This window comes from Gymnoscopelus braueri, assembly GCF_963280865.1.
Source record: "Gymnoscopelus braueri genome assembly, chromosome: 15".
Classification (NCBI taxonomy): Eukaryota; Metazoa; Chordata; class Actinopteri; order Myctophiformes; family Myctophidae; genus Gymnoscopelus; species Gymnoscopelus braueri.
The window spans coordinates 10,476,140-10,498,832 of NC_137620.1; the positions used below are offsets into that span (position 1 = coordinate 10,476,140).

General features: G+C 41.0%; 1 protein-coding gene across 1 annotated transcript; it reads left to right on the top strand.

The window, feature by feature from the left end:
* Positions 1-4,913: 4,913 nt before the first annotated feature.
* LOC308101797 (uncharacterized protein) lies at positions 4,914-11,540 on the top strand. Its single transcript, XM_080451272.1, has 6 exons — positions 4,914-5,041; positions 7,078-7,167; positions 9,480-10,043; positions 10,149-10,279; positions 10,857-10,960; positions 11,211-11,540. Exons 1-6 carry the CDS (start codon positions 4,927-4,929, stop codon positions 11,359-11,361), a joined length of 1,155 nt encoding a protein of 384 aa, XP_080307398.1. The 5' UTR covers positions 4,914-4,926; the 3' UTR covers positions 11,362-11,540.
* The last annotated feature ends 11,153 nt before the right edge of the window (positions 11,541-22,693 follow it).

Consider the following 22,693-nt stretch of genomic DNA (forward strand, 5'->3'; position numbering starts at 1 on the left):
TCTCTCACAAAAACATGCAGTAATCCTGGTCACTATACTGCCTCCCCCTGGTCAGCCGGGGCGCCTGATGGAGGGGAAAGGAACTGGTTGGAATAACGTGTTCCTTCCACGCGCTACGTCCAACCAGGGAACCTCCCCCCTGTCGGGTGATAAGAAGCGGCTTGCTAGCTCTCATGCATTGAAGGAGGCATGAGCTCGGCTCTATAGGCTCTCCCTAGGCTGGCAGAGGGAGTGTAGCGCCCAGGATTGCATAGGCAATTGGCAATGGGTGAAATAAATCGTGGGAGAAAAATGTAAGTTAAAAATATAAATAAAAATGGATTGAAAAACAGACTGTAGGGGTCGGACCATAGATTATCTTGCTATAGTCCGTGAGCCAGGGGGGTTGGTCATTACCATCTGAGGGGAATAATGCTCATAGTGATTTTTGTCAAGGTATGCATGTCTAGAGTTAGAAAATATGTGATAGCCTTGCACCAATGGTAGCTTTATGGGTGCTATCATGCATTTTATGTTATAACACTAGGCGAAAATTACATGGGTCAATATATGAAAACATACTATTAACCCCCCCCAAAAAAATATACAAAAGGTTTTTCAATTGGTTCTGGTACATCTAGGCATGCTTAAGAACATACAAAAAAATCTAGGAAATTATATTTCTCGTAAAGCCATCATTTTCAAGATGGCGTCCAATATGACTGCCAGGAGCTTAAATGGCTTTATGATACTGTTCAACCTAGAAAGGTGGTTTTGGTGTCTAAAACTAGGTCTTAGGGTTCAAGAAATATGGCTGAATCAGTGAAATTACCATCAGTTAATTTTGTATTGCCAAATCAAAGATGGTGTCCATCCCATGGTGATGTTCCATTGTACTAAATTATGTTAAAAACAACAAAATATTGCAGTTGTGTGAGGGAATCTGTGAACTTCGTGAACGTGATTCATATGGGGACCTGGGGGGGGGGGGGGGGGGGCATTCATAGGTGTAGAATCTATTTCTAATGTTATATTTTGACTTGCTGGTCAGTCTTTGGCCTATGTGCTAAAGGTCAGGTCAAGGTCTCTCTCGCACCTTATCGTCCAACCAGGTGTCCAAGCATGTACAGCAGGCCCTATTCACCTCACAATTGACATGGAGCCGTTTGTTGACACCTTGCAGGTATATAAGCATCTTATATTCTTCAGCTGCATTGCAAAACTGATGCAAGGTTCAGCACTGGAAGTGGAAATGCATGTGGTTGCAGAACATGACAGGCAAGTTCAGTGGTCAGTCCTGAGTGTATCAGCAGCACTCTGAAGTGGTTTCTATCAACTTGGCCAAAGACATTTGAACAGATACAGCAGTAGCCTACCTGGACACTGCACATCTCCATCCTACTGGCTGACAGTGGGTAGACAACTTCTTCCTACACTTCACATCCACCAGTTTGAATGCGCAGGGAGACACATTGACATTAACTTCACCTTTTGAAGCACATGACTGAAGCACTTCTTCCATGCTGGCCATGTGCAGTGTGCTTGATATCTAACCCAGTGCCTGCTGAAGATGCATGTGCTCCATGCCATAGCATAGAGGCTAAGCTAGACCTTGTCTGTCGGCACCATGATGGATTCTGGATCACTGTCTCTGCTGACCAGTCTGGGGAGCAGACTGCCATAACGATCAGGAAAGATGCTGTCATGATGCATGTGAGTGGAGTGGACTGAAGCCTTCCCCAAAATGTGCAGAAACAGAGGGAGAGTTGAAGCACTGGTGTGTCTTGGTCATAAAATATTGGGGTGTAGGATTCCTCACACACAGAAAGATCATCTCTTCAATCCCATCCTTGGCTAATTTGCCCCCATGCTGTTGTGAATAGTAATGTCCTTTACCCACATGAGATGTCATCATGAAGAGTAAGAACATTAAGCAGAAGCCGTTGAGCATGTTGTACACCTTCAGTGCTGACGATAGATACTCCATTTAGTCATGATGAGGCAGACATCACCATGAGTTCCTATATCCCTGATGCAGCCATCTCTGGAAAGGGTGTGATACACATGCTCAGTGATTACACTGATGTTCTTGTCCTGTTGTATGCTGTGTATTGGGGTGTATCAGGTGGACCTACAGTGTAAAGTATAGATGGAGCATTGGGATGGGACTGTCTTATATGTATGACAAAGGCAAGATCAGAGCACACTACACTTTGCTGGCAGGGAACTTCCCAGGCTACCCTGATGTGCTGGGTGAGGTGGGTGCCACAAGTCAATGGCCCTTCCTCCAACACCGACCAACCTGTTGCACCACATGTGGGCTCATTTATTTACAAGTGATGTTGTGGAAAGTGGCAGACCACCAAGCCCCACCTGACAAGTCGTTTGATGTCACAAAATTTGGATAGGAGATCTAGGATATTCTTGTTCCTGTCATTGCTAAGGGTGACCCCACCGTCAGAGCTATGTGACATGGTGCAATATCAATTTAGGGCACAGAGAGTGAGAAGTACATCACTGATGTACTGTAACTGCTCTGGTGAAGATGGTTACTGATGATATGTTCAAGCTACAGATGAGGAGTGATGTTAATAAGGAGGATACTTGTAAGGATGAGGTAGAACAGGATGTGGGTTGGAGAATACAGATGTAGTTGCAAAAGATACATATTTGACATTAGATTATATCATTTTACATTCATGTTATTATGAATACCAATTCTTGTGACATGTTAATGACACTTTTCACAAAACAAAATCATGAATAGTAAACCATGAATGTTCATCAAGTTGTTTCCATTTGTTGTTCTCCCAGAGGTCAATTTTAACCTTGACCTGACCTTTGACATGATTGACCTGATATTAAAAAAATAACATCAGGAATGGATTCTACATATGAAAACCCTAAAAAAGAGGTATTAAACAGAGGTATTCTAAGACAAGCGGATTAAAAGTAAAAAATTGCCAGGCGTGTGTTTAGTGGCCATTTTGGATATTTTCTTACCCATTGCACTATATTCTGTTTATTGAATTTCATTATACATTTCCTTAGAATCTATGTATGTAAACATGGTTTTAAATCTATAGGTAATTTACAAAGGAACCCTTTGTGTTCCATCTTTCATTAAAACCAAAGTACATCGTATGTCACATATAGTCACTATGTTGTCACTGCCTGTAATAGAAAAATATTCTAGATATGCAAATTTTAACAACCTTTCTGGACAATATATAGTCTGAGCTTTATCCCAACCATTTTTCAGAGAGAGAGGGTCAATAATAAGAGAGAACCATCAGTTTGAAGTAGAATGCTTCATTCGGATTTTGAAAACTGTGTTTTGGCTTGTGGTTATAAAAGGAGTGATAACACACAGATAGCTACCACCGATGCAAGGCTATCACATTTTTCCTAGCTCTAGGGGTGTATACCTACCCAAAAATCACTATGAGAATTAATCCCCCCAGATGGTAATGATGACCCCATTTTTGGGGTCCTGGCTCACGGACTACTAGGGCCCTTACCTTCTTATTTATTTGTATTTAGTTTTCACTTATAATAGAAAATATTAATATCCAGTCAGGGTGAAGTGTTGACCATTTATTAGGAAGATTCAGCAGAGCAACAGCATACAGATCAGTATAGCCAGGCCTAATGGCCTGACCAACAGCCCCACGGGGTAGAAGCCTCCCCAGCCCCCTTCTCAGACAGTTCTTATTGTCCATTCTAACAGAGATGCTATTCTAAATAGTCATATAAGGATATATTCCAAATATAAGGGTGACACACAAGTACAGATTCGCTGACAGAGTGAGAGTAAGCAGCTAAGCTGTTCGATTGACAGCCTTAGTTGAGTTAGAATTAGCACATTGATGTGAAAAGTGTCTGACTAGCATTGACTGAGATTGAATAGGCGGCAGACAAACACACAATAATACATAGATTTGACAGTCTATAAATATTGCTACCACACACTACTTCATTATCTTTAAAATACAGAATATGAGGGCCACTGCAATTAAAATTCCCAGGCTGATTTTAGTTTCCAGTTCACCTTTTTTATATTTTGTCATCAGTTTTCATTTATCTGTCATTCGTCATCATGTATTTAAAAAATATATATATTCAATTCAAGGCTAGTAATGTACAGTACAGTACAGTATTTGCTTTATTTCTTTGCTTTATTTCAACTTTGAAATTTCATTATGAATCAACTGTGGGGTCGGCAGCAGATTTCCCCCATAAAACAGGGTCCTACTATAAAAGGTTTGCTTTCATAACATAAAGGGACGTTCGGGTTTAAAGGGACATCTGCAAAAAGCGGGTCACAACATTGGAAGCAATGACGAGAAAACTAATCTTATTAATGGGTTTTTTTTTTGCACTGGCAGATTCGTCTGGTTTCCATGCTAGGCATCAGGGTTTGATTTGCTGCCTCAACTTTAGATATCATTCATTACTCAAAGCAACCCTGGTGACCACGTTTTTTTATTCATTATTTTATTTAACTTTTTGGTGTTGGTCCTTAATGATGGAGTTGTGTTTAACTTTACAGAGATCACAACGCTACAGGAAAACTGTAGCGTGACTTCTAACTTCCATCAGTACAGCCTACGCCTTGTGGTTGATATTCATGAGAAACTATGAATTTCATCTGATAAGAATAGGTGTTAAACCACGTCAGAGCCTAGGAGAGGACAGGGTGTGTGTGTGTGTGTGTGTGTGTGTGTGTGTGTGTGTGTGTGTGTGTGTGTGTGTGTGTGTGTGTGTGTGTGTGTGTGTGTGTGTGTGTGTGTGTGTGTGTGTGTGTGGGGGCGGGCGGGCGGGCGGGCGGGCGTGTGTGTGTGGGGGGGGGGGGATTGTTTTATTGGTGATATAAATGTAACAGTGCTGTCTACGTTTAGAACAGTGTATTCAGTGTACTGTGAAGAGGTGACCTTATCAGACCCAATGGCTGTAGATGGAACTTATGACCAGCTTGAACTCCAACAGTTAGACAATGCGACTTATGAAGATGTTGCCAAGACCAAGAAGGAGAAAGATCTACAGAAGATACTCCAGTCTGGTAAGATAGTTACTGAAAATAAAAAAAGAATTAAAATATATATTTATTTTTTCCCGAAAGATTTTAAACAATCTCACATTTTTGTTAAATTAAATAAAAACAAAAAACAAGGCTTACAAATGAGCAATAACTAACTGAAACTGTATTTTCTGTTTTACAAAAATCCTAGAGAAAATATCCTTAGTTTCATCCTTGTCAGTATCCATATCCAATATTTTTCTTAGAAATAATGAAAACAGCCGATCTACAAGCTCACAGTCACATGTTGCATCAGGACACGTAGATCTGGTATATTTATTTTCATTTTTGATTGATTGAATATTTTATTAGGCAAAAAATGTAAAACAGCACAGTTACATTTAAAATACTTTGTCTAACAGGTCCGTTCATAAAAGTCCTTGCGGACTTGTTTCCAATGAGGGCCTTGGTATTCAATTCATAGGCATGAGCTTATTGAATATTGCCCCTGGGCCTGGGTGACCACCCCATATTACAATAAAACATAAATCTAACACTAAGGGCTCGTTCACGCCAGGACTTTTTGGTTTGTTTAAAAGGGACCGTGGTCCGCTTAATCCTTTGGTCCAATTCGTTTGGAGTGGTGTGAATGCGCATTCGAATCCTGGTGCGGATCAAACAAGCGAACCAGGCGTTACGGGTGTGAACGCAATCAGACTTTATAGAGGACCAATATAGAAATTAAACCAAAATACAGTGCATTTTGCATTGTGTGTTCATTGAAGAACAATATGGAAAATAAATAAACCACTACTCGTGCAGATATATCTTCATATAATAGGTCCTCACTAATAGCCTACTCATGATAAAATGGTACAATTTTGTTCTACTCAGTCTGTGTCTCATTGGAGGACTGTGGACAGTCCAGAAACCCGTCTACCAGTGACATCATCGTTAAGCAAGAATTTTTTTTCCAACAAGATATCAAATTTTTTATTAACGCGAGAACAATGGCTTCTATTATTGCATTGCAACTTTCCAGGAATAAAAAGCCTGCAGTTTCTATTAGCTTGGATTCACACTGCAGCAGCGCTGTCTGCAGATCCGTGGAGCAGAGCATTTAAACGGCAAAGTAGGCTACAAGGTTGTCACGTGCGCAAAAAGAACAGATTTACAAGCTATCAACACTGTGCGATGGTACAGGATGTTAGCTTGTAGATCTGTTCTTTTTAAGCATTCACCACAGCGCAAAGTTATGACGTAAGTGTAGGTCTGGGCTCTGACACAGGTCCATGTTCCTCCATGTGTGGCTCAAGTACATTTACTCAAGTACTGTAGCCTACTTAAGTAAAAAATCTTACACTACAATTATTTGAAAACTTTAGTTACTTTACTTTGTGGATTTTGATTATTATTACAAAACACTCTAATCACTTCAGCCCTATATATATTTCGGCAATTTGAATATAGCAGATCTACAAGCTCACAATGCGACAAGATGTGACGCATTGTAAGCTTGTAGATCTGCTATTTTCAAAAGATGTTTTATACATTTTAAACTGCTGAAATGGGACATTCTGCACAATGAGTACTTTTACTTTTGGTAGTTTAAGTACATTTTGATACCAATACTTTTTGTACTTTTACTCAAGTACCTTTTGAATTCCGAACTTTTACTTGTAACAGAGTATTTCTACTTTGCAATATTTATACTTTTACTTAAATAAAACATGTGAGTACTTTTACCACCACTGACCACGTGTCATTTGTTTATAGATGTGGTCGCCATGTGAACGCTAACCAGATCAAATGCAAAATGCAACAATGTAAAGATTTGGTCCCTGATCCGAACCTTTTAAGCAAACTTTGGGTGTGAATGGGACAATAAAAAACATAAAAACTAAACTAAACCAAACCAGCTAAAAAGCTTCAAGACTATAATAACCTCTGCATGTGTGTGTGTGTGTGTGTGTGTGTGTGTGTGTGTGTGTGTGTGTGTGTGTGTGTGCGTGCGTGCGTGCGTGCGTGCGTGCGTGCGTGCGTGCGTGCGTGCGTGCGTGTGTGTGTGTGTCCGCCAGACACAAGACGGTTCAAGCGGGTTGCAGTAGGTGCTGGATTGCTTTGTGCCGTTCTAGCTCTCCTCAACATTGTGGTACCATTCTATCTCTGTAAGTCAAGTTTCTTAACAACATATTTTATTACAATGTTTTATACATCGATGATGATCCAACATGTTTTTCCAATAAACTATAGATACAATGATAAACTATTTTGTAACAATTATAATACAAAAAATAATAGTAATAATAATAATAGTTATTATTATTAGCAGCAGTATTAGTGTTAGTGTTATTATTATTATTATTATTAGTAGTAGTAGTAGTCGCTTAACACGCACGTCGCACGTCGCTTAACACCTACACTACAGGTCACACAATGGACAATTGGTATGCATCTAGGCTTATTCCTATGTTAATTCGCCAGGTGTGAGTCGGGAGTCTTTGAAAACTTTGTTGAAGTGTGAATTTAAAGTACTATTAAATCTATGCGTGTGCCTCCGCGTGCTCCTGGTCAAATAGGTTCATGCGCGGCGTGCAAGGCCGTCCTGTGAGCATTGCACCCCTATCTAACAGTAATGTTTTTACCTGGGTAAATTAATCGTATTAAAGTATGCTTATCTGTTACAGATGATTGTTCAAAATAAACCGCACATTGCCTGCGTATGCCATTTATAGACTATAGGTTGCCTAACTTTGTATGTAATTGTCTCCTAAGAGTATGTTTTGCACCCTGTCCGTCCGTGTGTCCGTCCGTGTGTCCTGTCCGTCTGTTAGCAGCTTATCTCCGGCACTGTTGGCCAGGTCGCTGCGAAACTGTACACACACACTCCCTGGATGCCAATTCAGAACTCTGGCCCAAATTTTTCACATGGGCCTGTTATAGCGCCACCAGGAGGCCGATTTGTGCAAAAGCAATTTTTTGATATTACTCCTACAGATTTTATCCAAACGTCATGCAAATTGGTACACAGTATCTCTATAGTCATGTGATCAACACAGATCTGTCCGATTTCCCATATTCCATCCTCATTGGCTAAGGTTGGCTTCCAAAGTTTGCAGGATTGGTCCGTTTTGAACAAAATGCCTCAAATCATGAACGCAGCTTGCGATTTCCGTGAAATTTCACACGCACATTCCCTCTAGGCCGAGGAAGAAATGCCACCCTTTTCACATTAGCCTGTTATGGCGCCACCAGCAGGTCTAATTTAGCAAAACACATTTTCTGAACAAAATGCCTCAAATCATGAATGAAGTGTCCGATTGCCGTGAAAGGCCTAAGAATAAATGGCACCCTTTTCACAATGTTAATTTAATTAATCCAAAAACATAATTTACTATTTTATTCATTTTTTGCATATTTTTCAATGGTGGCTACTGACCTGGCTTCTTCAAAAACTAAAAAGCCAATTCCTCACAGGGGATCGATCAACTCAAAAATTAAAGCAGATAGAGAGACCACGGCCTTTCAAATCAAATCAAATCAAACTTTATTTATATAGCACATTTACATCGACAGGTCGAACGAAAGTGCTTCACAGTACAGAGCATAGTAGCATAGACAGGCAATGAATTAAATAGAATTAAAAGCAATAGAGTAAAAATGAGTCTTTAGTAGGGACTTGAAGGCCGTCAAAGACTGCTTTGGTAGCAGTAGTAGTTGCTGTAATAGTTAAAGTATTAGCAACATATACATTTTATTGTGAGGTCATGCAGTGGGACCATGAGAACTGTGAGAATAGATAAGTGGTATTAAACTCATGTTGTGACCTCACTGACCTCAGCTAGAGAGCTGGACTCAACTGTCTGTCTCCAGAGGAACTATTGTAAACAATGACGCTTCACATTCATTACTCAAAGCAACCCTGGTGACCACCAAAGTTGAATATGGTGGTCCTTAATGTAAACTCATTGCTTAGTTGAAATAGCTTTACTTCACCACTTGAACAGGGTCTGTTACCATGGTGAACTGCATTAGACAGAGTGTATTCAACTCTCATGGTCACATGGTGTTGGTGAGAGGAGGGTTGACAGTTTGGGTGTGGCCAGAGACAAAGTGCTGAACACTAAGTGTATTTTCAATTATATTGATATCCTTTGATTAATATGACAACATCTAAATTAAGTTACGTTATATTTCATTGTATCCCCTTGAGTAAATTCTTCCTCTGCATTTGACCCATCACTATTGGTAGCAGTGGTCAGCCACTGGGAAGAACCCAGCCCCAGCTCTAAGGCCAGTGCCTTGCTCAAGGGCAGTGACAGGAGTTCATCCCCAACATATATGTGTTTTGGTGTGGGAGGCATTCATTAGCATGAACTATATATATATTGCTAGTAATTGACTACATTTGATATAGGCTATGCACTGCAGTAGGTGTACATTACTACATTTTGAAATATTGTTGTATGTTTCCATACAGATCAGTCCAACATGTTCGGGAGAGACCAATGGAACGACACCCTGACAGAAGAGCGAGACAAAAGTCAGACCAGTCTTGAACAGTTAATGACTAGATATAACCACCTGACTGAACAGAAAGAGCAGCTACAGACCAAGTTTAACCAGCTACAGAACAGAGAAAACCAGATGACCGAACAGAAAGAGCAGCTACAGACTAGTTTTGACCAGTTACAGAGCAGACATAACCAATTGACTAAACAGAAAGATCAGCTACAGACTAGTTTTGACCAGTTACAGAGTAGACATAACCAATTGACTGAACCGAAAGAGCAGCTACAGACTAGTTTTGACCAGTTACAGAACAGACACAACCAACTGACTAAACAGAAAGATCAGCTACAGACTAGATTTGACCAGTTACAGAACAGACACAACCAACTGACTAAACAGAAAGATCAGTTACAGGCCCGTTTTGTCCAGCTACAGAACAGACACAACCAATTGACTGAACAAACAGATGAACTGCAGACCTGTTCTGACCAGTTGAAGACCTGCCAAAAACAAACTGAGCGAGATTGCTGTGGTCAGTGAGACATCACTGTTTGTATTCATTGTTAAATCATGTTCAAAATGTGTCATTCATTTGAGCAAAACAAACAGCACAGTTGCTTATTTATTCTGTTGTTAGAACCTGGATGGCAGAAATTTGGCAGAGGTTGTTATTTCATCTCTACTTGGACGAAAACCTGGGAGGAGAGCAGACAGTGGTGTAGAAACAGACAATCAGACCTGATTGTCATAAAGAGCCAAGAAAAACAGGTATTGTGTGTGTGTGTGTGTGTGTGTGTGTGTGTGTGTGTGTGTGTGTGTGTGTGTGTGTGTGTGTGTGTGTGTGTGTGTGTATGTGTATGTGTGTGTGTGTGTGTGTGTGTGTGTGTGTGTGTGTGTGTGTGTGTGCGTGCGCGTGTGCATGCACGCATGCGTGGTACTCTACTGGCCAAATGTCCCCACAAGTATTGTAGAATGTGATAAATAGACATTGTGAAGACCGTTTTCCTGGTCCTCACAAGAGGAATGATTGTTTTATGGTTAAAACAAATATGTTTAAGGTTAGGTTTACAATTAGGAAAAGATTCAGATTGGGGTTATTAGAGTTTAGGTTAGGCTTAGGGGTTAGGATTAGAGTTATGCCTGATCTACACTTAGTTGCATCTGGTTGTCGCACACCGAAAATATACGATCTACAAGCTCACAAAGCGTCGCATTGCGACCCTTTGTTCTTTTTTTTGCTTAAAGGTTAAGGTTAATAATGGCAAAAAGGGTAAAAATTTGAGTGTGTGCATGTGTGCGTGCATGTGTGTTGTACAGTTCAGTAACCATCAGATGTTCTGTCCAGGACTTTGTTGAACGTGCAAACAAGAGAGTGTGGCTGGGTCTAACAGACAGATACAGAGAAGGATCTTTCCAGTGGGTAGATGGAACACGACTGACCACACCAACGTAAGACTGATCATCTTCATTTTACCTTTGTTCTTCTCTTGTTCATTTCAACAAACATTTTAAGTACATTTAATTTTTTTTGTATAACATTCAAACCTACAACACTGTCACTAAGACATTATGACTAGTTCACTATTTGTATAACTCTAATAATTCTAATATAGAATCTGATTTTAGGTCATGATAAAAAAAAAGAATCAGGGTGAAGAATCATCAATGTAAAGGTATTTTAATCTTCCTACTTCTCCAGGTACTGGTATCCTGGTCAGCCGCATGCGTACCCTAATGCATGTGTTGAGTATTATGATGGGTCTCAGTCTTCCTCTCCTGACAGAGGATGGAACGTCATCACGTGTTCTGGCCATGCCACCTACTGGATCTGTGAAAGAGTTGTGAGTTGAAATCATCATGTTCACCATGTACCAGTTAGCTGGTGTGTTGGTACAGCTACATGATGGCTGTGTTTACTTGTGGTAGTTTGTGTGTTTGCTTTAGTTTATCTGCCTTGTAGTTCTACCCAATATGCACTGTAGACATTATATTACAATTTATAGTCATGTTCATTATTTAGTTAAAGGGGAGCCTATAGAATGTGTGATAACAATCTAACAGCCATATATTCTATTTTTTACCATACTGTACTATGTGTCATGTAGATTAATAACGTGCATTGTATTAAGAGTGCAGGAGAAGTTATGCATCTATTTCTCACCATATCACCATTTATAGGAACTTTATTTATTTTTTATTTTTACTTTGGAAACCGCAAGAATTCTTAAGTAAAGCACATAATAAATGTCTTATAAACATCAATAACGTGTAAGTATGTAGAAGTAACTAAGTAAAGTGGCAGCATTGTATTTTTGCAACTGTATTGTATGAAATACAATTATAGGACATTATTTGCTGGCTGCATGTGTAAAATATAATAAAGGAAAGTCTTACTATAACATATGCCATCAAGCCTAATCTTTAAACCTGAATGTTTCAAGATAGTACGATTATGGTGACGCTTGTCTTCAGTTAGGCTACGTAATATTTTCTTCACTTTATTCCTTTGTTAAGCTCCTAATTTGAAAGTGAATATGAACATAAAAGAGGTTCAGGCTGAGGACTGAAACTTGTAAACCAACATCACAGTAATTAAAGGTAGGGTAAGTGATATGTTTGTTTGTTTGTTTTTTTCCGTTAAAAGGTTAAAGTACTATATTCTGATAGTAATCATTGCTACAGAGCGTTTGTTCGGTCACAGGGGTCTCTCCAGCTCTTTAGTAAACAGAATATACATACATTTTCATGTAGGTGACAAAATTTAAGCCAATCAGGAGAGAGCACTGAAAATCCATTTTCTGTTTAATAAAGAGCTGCAGAGACATGGGAGACTCCTTTTACTGAACAAACACTCTATAGCAAGGAGTACTATCAGAAAATAGAGCTATTTAACACTTATTGTAACCAAAGTAAATCACTTACCCTTCCTTTAATCTAATAATAATGATTGAGGGAAATAGTTGAGCATTTGAATCACAGTCTACAACAGGGGTGGGCAACTTTGATGAGAGGGCCACTATATTTTCACACTCGCAGTCTCAGACACCTTATTTACGTATTTTAACTTTTTTCGTAAATTAATGCCGTACTTTGCCATTCTGTCACACAAAAGTAGCAAAAATAGCAGATCTGCAAGCTCAAAACGCATCGCAGTGCAACGCGTTTTGAGCTTGTACATCTGCTATTTTTGCTATTTTTGAATTGTAATCCTGATTTTTTTCTTTAATATTTTTTTATTGGAATCCTGAAAAGTAACATTTTTATTTAATTTCAAATGCATTTAGTTATACTTATGTTAACTTTATATGAACTTAAATACAAATACATTGGACATAAAAAAGACAATAGAATTTGAATACTAGTCATTAAGCTACTCATATAGACTGAAGTAATTCAAGCGGGTCATGTTTGCATGTTTGGAATTGTAACAGCTGAAATCAATAATATATCAGTATTCCGATATTAACCTGCATGCCGCATTAAGTGAAGGTGTGGGCCGCATGTGGCCCCCGGGCCGCCAGTTGCCCATGTATGGTCTACAATGTTCATCATATAGAAATAATTTACAGATCTGTCTATTTAAACTACAATGAGGATGTTTGTTATTTCCTCCTCATCCCTCTATTCCTTTCTTTATGGAAGGTCATACATTTGTGGTGTTTTACATTTAATTGGAAAATATGATTGCAGCCAAGTTTATTTAATAACAATTGATTGAGTTCAGGAATATATAATTTGAGTTGCTCATTTCATTGAGTAGTTATACTTAAGGGTAGATTGTTTAGGAAACTACTACTCGAATATCTGTCTTTATCATGTTAGCCCATTCAATCCGGGAACACATCTGTGTCATTTTAGATTTTTAGCTATAACCATTATTTTATACTTTGGCTATTTAAAAATAGCAGATATACAAGCTCAGCACTGAGTGCCGCGCTTGAAGATCTTCTATTTTTGAAAAACCTTGAACATTTGTGCAAATCTTTGAACATAATATATTTTCAAGCAAACAATTTGTTTTTAGATGGGGGTCGGCGGCCAAATACATATAATTTTGGGGGTCCTTGACATGAAAAGTTTGAGAACAACTGATATAGCAATGTATGTTGGAGGGTGATATTGGTCATTGCAAGTTCTCCTACAGGCTGGGCCCAACCTCCTCCCGGTGGGCCTCCTCACTGGCAGGGGAGTGAGTAGGATGGATATAACAGCAGTGACAACACAAAAATGTGCATAACGACTAAATTGGAGAGAAAAGTGGGCTAAAAAACAATTGGCTACTCTAAATTTAAAAAAGGGTCAACTTGGTTCCCTATTCTATCATCATCCCCCATCCAAGGACCCCACTTTGAGAACCACTCAAATCATGTAACACAGAGGTTCTCAAATACTGGTCGGGACCCCGAGTGGGGTCGAAGGAAGGTGGGGTCGATTCTGGCAAAAAAAAGCCTGTATTATACGGTTCATTATACGGTTCAGGTATGTTTTCAATTACAAACGTGCAAAAACACTTTTCCATTGCTTTCAAACTATGTTGATGAGACACAATCAGCAGGAATAACAGCACTGTCAATGTTTTTACATTTGTTTATCTACATTCCTATCCAAGGCTTTCAATTGAAATATGTTTTATTTCAACTTTGAAATTGTACTGTAAACCAAGTGTGGGGTCGGCAAAAGATTTCCCCCATAAAATGGGGTTGTGGTATAAAAAGGTTTGAAAAAGGTTTGAGAACCCCTGATATAACAAAAATGTGGGTCGCAACATTGGAAGCAGTGAAGAGAAAAGTTAGTAGGTAGGAGGCACGAGTTATTATGATGAACATATCTAATCCCTTTGCTCTGCATGATGAGGTACAAGTATAGGGAGGGGAGATTTGTATTACTAAATCAAGAACCAAGAAGAATCAAGAATCAAGAATAAATGTCTCTATAGCAGGTGTTAATGTCTTTCTACTTAATGTGCACAAATGAAGACAACCCTGAGTTTATGAAAAATAACTTTCTATTCTGTTAACGTGAAAGAAATATTACTGATGAGGTGACATCACTAGTAGGCTAGTACATTATCAGTGAAAGATGACACGTACAAGACATCAATATCTTGTAAAACATTATTATAAAACTTCTAGATGTGCACTGTGGAGACATTTAAACCGTTGTAGAGATTATACTTTTATTTCTAGCCGCATAAATGTTAATCTCACATTTATTACCCTTTTTCTCCAAAAACAAAAGTCAACAGAATATATGTTGAGCATTACTCACTGATCATGGACCCTTGTTAGCAATATGGGAATTGTAGCAGTACTCTACCCCCACCTTGTGGCGGTTAAATCCTTCACTACTGGATGAAACAGAGTTTAGAACACACATGGCCCGGGGGGCAGACCCATGATACTGACCAATGACCATGATACTGACACGATACTGACATGATACTGACCATGATACTGACATGATACTGACCATGATACTGACCATGATACTGACATGATACTGACCATGATACTGACCATGATACTGACCATGATACTACCATGACACTGACATGATACTGACCATGATACTGACATGATACTGACCATGACACTGACATGATACTGACATGATACTGACCATGATACTGGCCATGATACTACCATGATACTGACCATGATACTGACATGATACTGACATGATCGACTGTCAGAAAGTCATCAAGTAGGTGAATCAGAAATTGGATGCAGGAGTTATTGAACAATATAGCTGCTCTGGGCTGCTTTTGCAGCCAAAAGTCAGGCGGACTGCAAAATAGAAGTTCCCCTTCCAACAGACCCTGAACCGGTGCCAGGAGTCTGGGTGAAGGGGGAGCACCTTGACTGCAAACGTGATGTCGGCTTTGGCGAGCCAGGCACCGCGACCAGCTAGGCAGATGAGGGCGGTTGCGTGGTCTACGGTTGAGTATTGGAGTGAAAAATCTGAATTGTGGATGAGCCTCATCAACAGCCTGTTGATACTTGGGATCGCCTAAATATGATGAGCTATTTAGCTTTGAAAGAATTGTATCAAGTTGCATTGGAAGGCTTTCTCAAAAAAACAAACAGGGAAAACAAAAAACAAAAACAAAAGAGTTTAATATGTAACACAGCTGTATACCTTGTAGTGCGGGGTCCCTGCTTCATCAAGTGTCACGCCAATCGGTCCAGCTGTGTCCAAGGTACTGTATGCTCTACATAGACAATAGACAGACAGACAGGGGTAAAACCGTAATCTCCACCTCCATGTCTTTTGGCCTAGTGGACATAATTATTGGCTATTGAAGGCTTTTCTGTAATGGCCAAGGATGATAAAAAGGCATTACAAAATACAGGGTGTTTTTCTTTTCTTTTCTTTTTTACCATTGTTAGTTATTTCAATAATGAATAATTCTAATAATTTATATTTTATTAATGCAGTTTTGTTTGTTTTTATTTTATACTAGGTTTCATTGTTTATTGTTAATGTTATTTTACTTGTATTTCTTTATGTTTAGGCTTTCGGGCTTTTTCTGAGCCTTTATTGATACCGACAGTGGAGATGGACAGAAAACAGAGAATGGGGAGGGGAATGAAATGCGGAAAATGGTCCGCCCAGCCCGGGAGTCTAAACTGGTACTAGTTGTCAGGCATTAGAGACTATCTGGTACGTGTCCTAAACACTCATCTAATGGGCACCCCATTCTTCATTAATTTTTCAAATTAAACTTCAGGTTTATTGTCACATTGTATACAGGTGTAATATTGGTAAAATTATTAGAAGAAACGTCTATGAATTCCAGTTCAAAAAATAATAATAAGCAAAAGGAAAATGTATAAAATAACCACTAACTATCAAAAATACATAAGATGTGTACTTATATTTACTACTGTGTACTTATTATTATTTCCTATAATAGTCCTATGTTGCGCTGATAAGAGCAATGGTCACCGAAATATGGCCATTTGAAGTGTTAAACACTGCTATAACACTGCTGCAGCGATGCACTTGCAGCACCCAGGTCCACTGTCATACCTGTGCGACCTTGTGTTTGGGAGGTAGGGGTCGACGACCACTTCCTGGTAAAGCCGGAAGTGAACAGATCCACTTCCAGGTTGCACCATTGAACTCCACACCCCTCAGAGAGTGTGTCGGTAAAAGTTTCACGTAAGTGGTCATTTTTGTCTGTGGGACCACCCACCAAGTTTGGAGCCTGTAGCATGCTGGGAACTGGAGTTATGGCTGTTAAGCCATAACTCCAGTTAATAGAAAATAACTGCCAGCTAATAGAAAAGCAGAGGGGCAGGGCTTCAGCAATACAGCCCGACCCATGGTGTGCCCCTGGTGTGGCTATTCTGATGGCAGACCTCTGACCACTGTTGATGCAAAGTTTAATATCGGATAAAATAGAATGAAGGCATACAACCTCAGTCTGTTGTGCAAGTAAATGGGATGAAAGTTTGGTAACTTGTGTTTGGTCTATCATAACTCACTAGTTACTGTATACAAGTAACATTTGATCGTATATCACAGGAAAGCCATTTCCTATTAAAATGAAATCCTAATTGTAATGCATGCATTTGTGGGATGAGCAGCACTGCCGATTATGTGGGTGGGTCTCATTATCCGTTCTCGACAGAACAACCAACTAACAAACCAAAAGTAACAAGTTATAAAAAAGGACAAAATTTGGCAATTTGATGGTTTATTTATTGAAAAAACTGTCAGAAGCCTTAGTAGTCTGACAGTACCATACGCAGCCACAATAGCTCCACACCTCCTTCCTCATGCAAGTCCCCAGCCTGGTCACGCATTGCTGTATTCCTCAACCAGGATGTGTCGCAGGCCGCCTAATGTTTGTTACTCTAGCTGCTGCAGTCTAGCACGTACAGTATAGCTGAGCGAGCTGATCCAACAAGTGCTCAAGTGGGTTGAGGTCTGGGCTGTTAGCAGGTCATTCCATCCTCTCTACTCTCACATTCTGGAGTTAGTCTGCGATAATCGTGGCTCTGTGGGGGCGAGTGCTGTCATCTTGGAGGATGGAGTTAGGTGCCGGACTGCTGAATCTCATCCTGGTATCTTAGTGCAAATTGCCATCAATAGTTACACCTTGTTTTGTCAGTGATGCAGATAAGCCTATGCCCCACACCATAATACAGCCCCCACCAAAAGCTGTTACTAGATCAACGCAGTCAACAGCATAACGTTCTCAACATTGTCGCCATACCTTTGACCATGCCATCCAACCTCTGCAGACAAAACCATTACTTGGATTGGATTGTCTATTTGTGAAACATTGATGTGTCTAGCACCTTCTCAGAAATGTCACCGCTCATGTGATTGCAGCTACTTTTAAGAAAAGCTCTGATTGCAAGCAACTGTTACTGGTGTCCGTCTCCACATTTGAACTGACCATGTTTGAGTTGGGTCGATCAGCCCCAGTACAGTGATTTTTTATATTTCCTGGCTGGTCTTATGCCAAAATATGACCAAGTTTAAATTGTAGGGGATCTCATTGTTGGTGGCTAAAGGCTTCTAAAATGTTATTTGTGTTTAATCTTGTGCAGCATGTAACTGACCCCACACATGATCATGGATCACATATTTTATTGTGTTTTACCCTATTATGTATTTGTATTTATTTAATTGTTGGTGTACAGCACTTTGGTTCAACACGTTGTTTTAAAGGTGCTCTATAAATGAGTGGGTTGGATGCGATGTTCGGGTCCCATCAGCAACATCGGCAGCAACTTGATATCAACAACCATGTGTGCCGTGAAAAGACGTTTTAACTTTTTCGGTCCGTCCTGGGTGAGGTCCAGGAGTCCATTCTTCTTAGCCAAAGCCTAATTTTTGCCAGCTAGTCCCCGTCTCTCCTTCTCAAATGTGTCCTCCTCCATTGACCAATAAAGTGTCATTGGATCTCCGTTCTTCCTGGGGTGAGTGTCCACTTGGTTCTGTATTTTAGAAATTTCAGTCGCCATTCTTCTCCCATGGTCCTCAGTTCTTCCTGATCGAGGCCCAGTTGGTTCTGGAGCTGCCCGTTATTCTTAGCTAAAGCCTCATTTTCTCCAACTAATCCCTGTCTCTCCTTCTGCCATTTTTGCTCCTCCAATAAAAAACAAGCATTGTTGTGTCTCAGTTTTTCCTTGATGAGCTCCAGTTGCTTCTGGAGTTGTCGAGTCTTCTTAGCCAAAGCCCCCTTCTCTCCGGCAAGTACCTGTCTCTCCTTCCCCCAGTTCTCCTCCTCCGTTGCCCAGTGAGCATCTTTGGTTTTCATGGTTTCCAGCTCTTCCTGGGTGAGGTCCAGTTGCTTCTGGAGTTGCACGTTCTTCTTATCCAAAGCCTCCTTTTCTTCAGCTAATCTCTGTCTCTCCTGCCCCCGTTTCTCCTCCTCCGTTGACCATTGAGCGTCTTTGGTTCTCAGTTCCTCCTGGGTGAGGTCCAGTTGCTCTTGGAGGCACAGATTCTTCTCAACCGAAGCTTCCTTTTCTTCCGCTAGTCCCTGTCTTTCGTGCTTCCATTTCTCCTCCTCCGTTGCCCAGTGAGCGCCTTTGGTTTTCATGGTTTCCAGCTCTTCCTGGGTGAGGTCCAGTTGCTTCTGGAGTTGCACGTTCTTCTTATCCAAAGCCTCCTTTTCTTCAGCTAATCTTTGTCTCTCCTGCCCCCGTTTCTCCTCCTCCGTTGACCAATGAGCGTCTTTGGTTCTCAGTTCCTCCTGGGTGAGGTCCAGTTGCTGTTGGAGGCACAGATTCTTCTCAACCGAAGCCTCCTTTTCTTCCGCTAGTCCCTGTCTTTCGTGCTTCCATTTCTCCTCCTCCGTTGCCCAGTGAGCGCCTTTGGTTCTCATGGTTCCCAGTTCTACCTGGGTCAGGTCCATTTGCTCCTGGAGTTGCACATTCTTCTTATCCAAAGCCTCCTTTTCTCCAACCAGTAACTGTCTCTCCTGCCCCCATTTCTCCTCCTGAGTGAACCAATGAGAATCCTTGGTTCTCAGTTCTTCCTGGGTCAAGTCCAGTTGCTGAACGAGTTGCATGTTCTTCTTAGATAAAGCATCCTTTTCACCAGATATTCCCTGTAGCTCTTGCCCCCATTTCTCCTCCTCGATAAACCAATGAGCATCTTTGGTTCTCAGTTCGACCTTAGTGAGATCCAGTTGGCTGTGCAGTTGCCCATTCTGCTTAACCAAAGCCTCATTTTCTCCCGCTAGTCCCCGTCTCTCCTTCCCCCATCTTTCCTTCTCCATGCTATATGCCAGGCACCAACGATTCTCTTTTGTCCCCATTTGTTCCCGGATGAGGTCAACTTGGTTCCGTAGTTGCACATTCTTCTCGGCCAAAGCCTCTATTTCTCCCTGCATCATCTCCTTTCCCAACGTGTCCTCCTCCGTTAACAAAGGAGAATCCTTGGCTCTCAATTCTTCTAGGGTGAGGTCCAGTTGGTTTTGGAGCTGTCCGTTCTCCTTAGCCATAGCCTCCTTTTCTCCGGCCAGTCCCTGTCTCTCCTTACCCCATTGCTCCTCCTCCATTAACCAACGAGCGTCTTTGGTTTGCAGCTCTTCCTGCAGTTGGCCGTTCATCTCAACCAAAACCTCCTTTTCTCCAGCCAATTGCTGTCTCTCCTTCTCCCAGTTCTCCACCTCCATTGTCCGGTGAGTGTCTTTGGTTCTCATGGCTCCCAGCTCTTCCTGGATGAGGTCCAGTTGTTTCTGGAGTTGCACGTTCTCCTTAACCAAAGTCTCCCTTTCACCCGCTAGTTCCTGTTTCTCCTCCTCCAATATGTCCTCCCCCTTTGGCCAATGGGCACATTTGGTTTCCAATTCTTCCTGAGTTATGTCCAGTTGTTTCTGGAGTTGGCCAAGCTGCTTAACCAAAGCATCCTTTTCTCCTGCTAGTCCCTGTCTCTCCTTCCCCCATTTCTCTTCCTCCATAAACCAAAGAGACATGTTGGTTCGGTGTTCTCCCTCCATAACGTTAATCTTTTGCTCTGCAGAGGCCAACTCTTCTCTCAGTTTTTGCTTTTCAAACTTCTCTTCGACCATTTTGGTATTCTTCTCATTCCAAAACTGCTCCTGTGCGAACGTGTTGTCCCCGTGGCGGCTGCCATTTGACCATTTAGACATCTCCACTAGATTTGAAAGTTGCACGTCTGTTACATGGCTGTTCCCTTGCCTGTTGTCCTCTACTCTCATTGTTTGAACACCCTGCAACATACTTTCTGCACCGCAAACTCAAACTCTCTAACTGAAGTATTTCCACTACGCCAAAACACAGAAAGTATTACCCATCAAATACAAATTATGAACATTATTATGAATTTGAGATATATAGAGTGCAATTATGAACTGTTGCTGGAAATAACTGTTGTTAAACGCTGATATTCTGTGGGCATGACGTTTACACATATGTAGCACAAACCTTTGCCCAAATATGGACTTCTGAGCAGCCTACAGTTTGATGGCAGAAATAGAAAGGTGCACTCAATGGAATGCTTATCTCTGTATTATTATTATTATTATTATTACTACTATATTACTGAGGGACCCAAGTCGAGAACCATGTAAATCAGGAACAAAGCAAGTTGGGAATAGCCTGGTAAATCAGCTGTCAATCACAGGGCCCCAGCTAAATGCCCACCCAGCGCCAGACCGGTCTGCAGAAGACACATGATAATGTGAATTAACCAGACCGGGATGGTTTACCAGGCTAAGTTGGGAATGCGTGCCCCTCTCTATTGTACACGTTGCCTCCATAGAGTTAAAAATAATAGAGAGGGCACCGGAAATCCCCTCCCATCCACTTGCATTGAGTTGCTCACCCAGCGCATGAGCCGAAATCACCCCTTCTTCCGGGTTGGAAAATGTGATGGGCGAGGCCTATTTGGGGCCACTGTGACGCGTTTTGCGTCACAGAGGTGTGCAGCCCTATGCACAAGCTCGTGCGCAAGCTCGTGAGTCGAGCCCATTGGTCGAAACCGTTTTCGCTCGTTCATGTACAGTGGCCCCAGCCGTTTTAAGCTGCAGTACCAATGAATGGCCAGCATGTCCAATGCGCTTCAATGCAACCACTGGGTTCTGGGGGCTTGGTTGCCTCTTACATTGGCCGAAGCGGCATTACATGATGCTAAGCTCAGCCAATCAGTGAAGATGATCGGTCAGGTTTGTGGTGCCCCCTGTGGGTGGGGAAGTGGAATAGCTTTTGGCTCTGTATTGTTTAGAGGCCCCTCAGTGTGTGCTAAGAATTTGGGCCATAATAACAGCTTAATCAGGGAATGATTTGTAGCATACTTTTGCAAAACAGCCCCTCCCACCAAATTTGAAAGCCAACATCTTGTTAGGCGGAAATGGTACCTGATACCATGGTACAAATACCTCAAAATTGTACTTAAGTACAGTACTTAAGTAAATGTACTTAGTTACTTTCCACCACAGATTTTTGACAACAAATCCCCAGATTAAAAGAAAAAAAGGGGGGAGGGGGGTATGACCTTGGTGTCCTCTACTGCAGTGGTTCTCAAACTTTTCAGGCCACGAGCCCCAAAGTAATCATATTTGAACTGGGGACCCCCCACCCTGACAAGCACTTATAATTTTAGGAGTTGAGGCATTACATGTAGTTCGACTCGGTTCCACAGATATATATCGTGCAAATAGCCAATCTACATGCTCACAACGCCTCGCAAGCATGTAGATCGTTTTTTTTGCCTCTTTCATAGGTAGTAGGCTAATATGTAACAATAAGGCCTTTTTTTGTAGATTACTTTTGCCGCAGTAATGTTTTTTTCTCTCTCTCTTCATTTATCAAAAAGGCATTGAAAGTCCTTAAATTGTAACTTTAGAAATGTGCAGATACCCTGTAAACACTTGGTATGACCTTGATATGGTATGTTGGTTTGTTTACTGTTGAGTGAAAAAACAATGTTGCACATTAAGCAAATCATCTAAATACATAAATTAAGAAGAAGAAGAAGAAGAAGAAGGGGACTCTGTGGGAACCACTGCTCTATTGTCGCTAAGGGCAAGAATGGAACCCAGGATATTAAGTGAGGTTACAAGGATGACATAAATATATTTACCGTAGTACCTCGTTTAAACAGCAGGTGGTGGACTATGACAGCCTCAATTTTCAGTTTTCTTCTATCTTCAAATGAACTGATCGCATCCACCCCCTCATCTCTCTCTCTCTC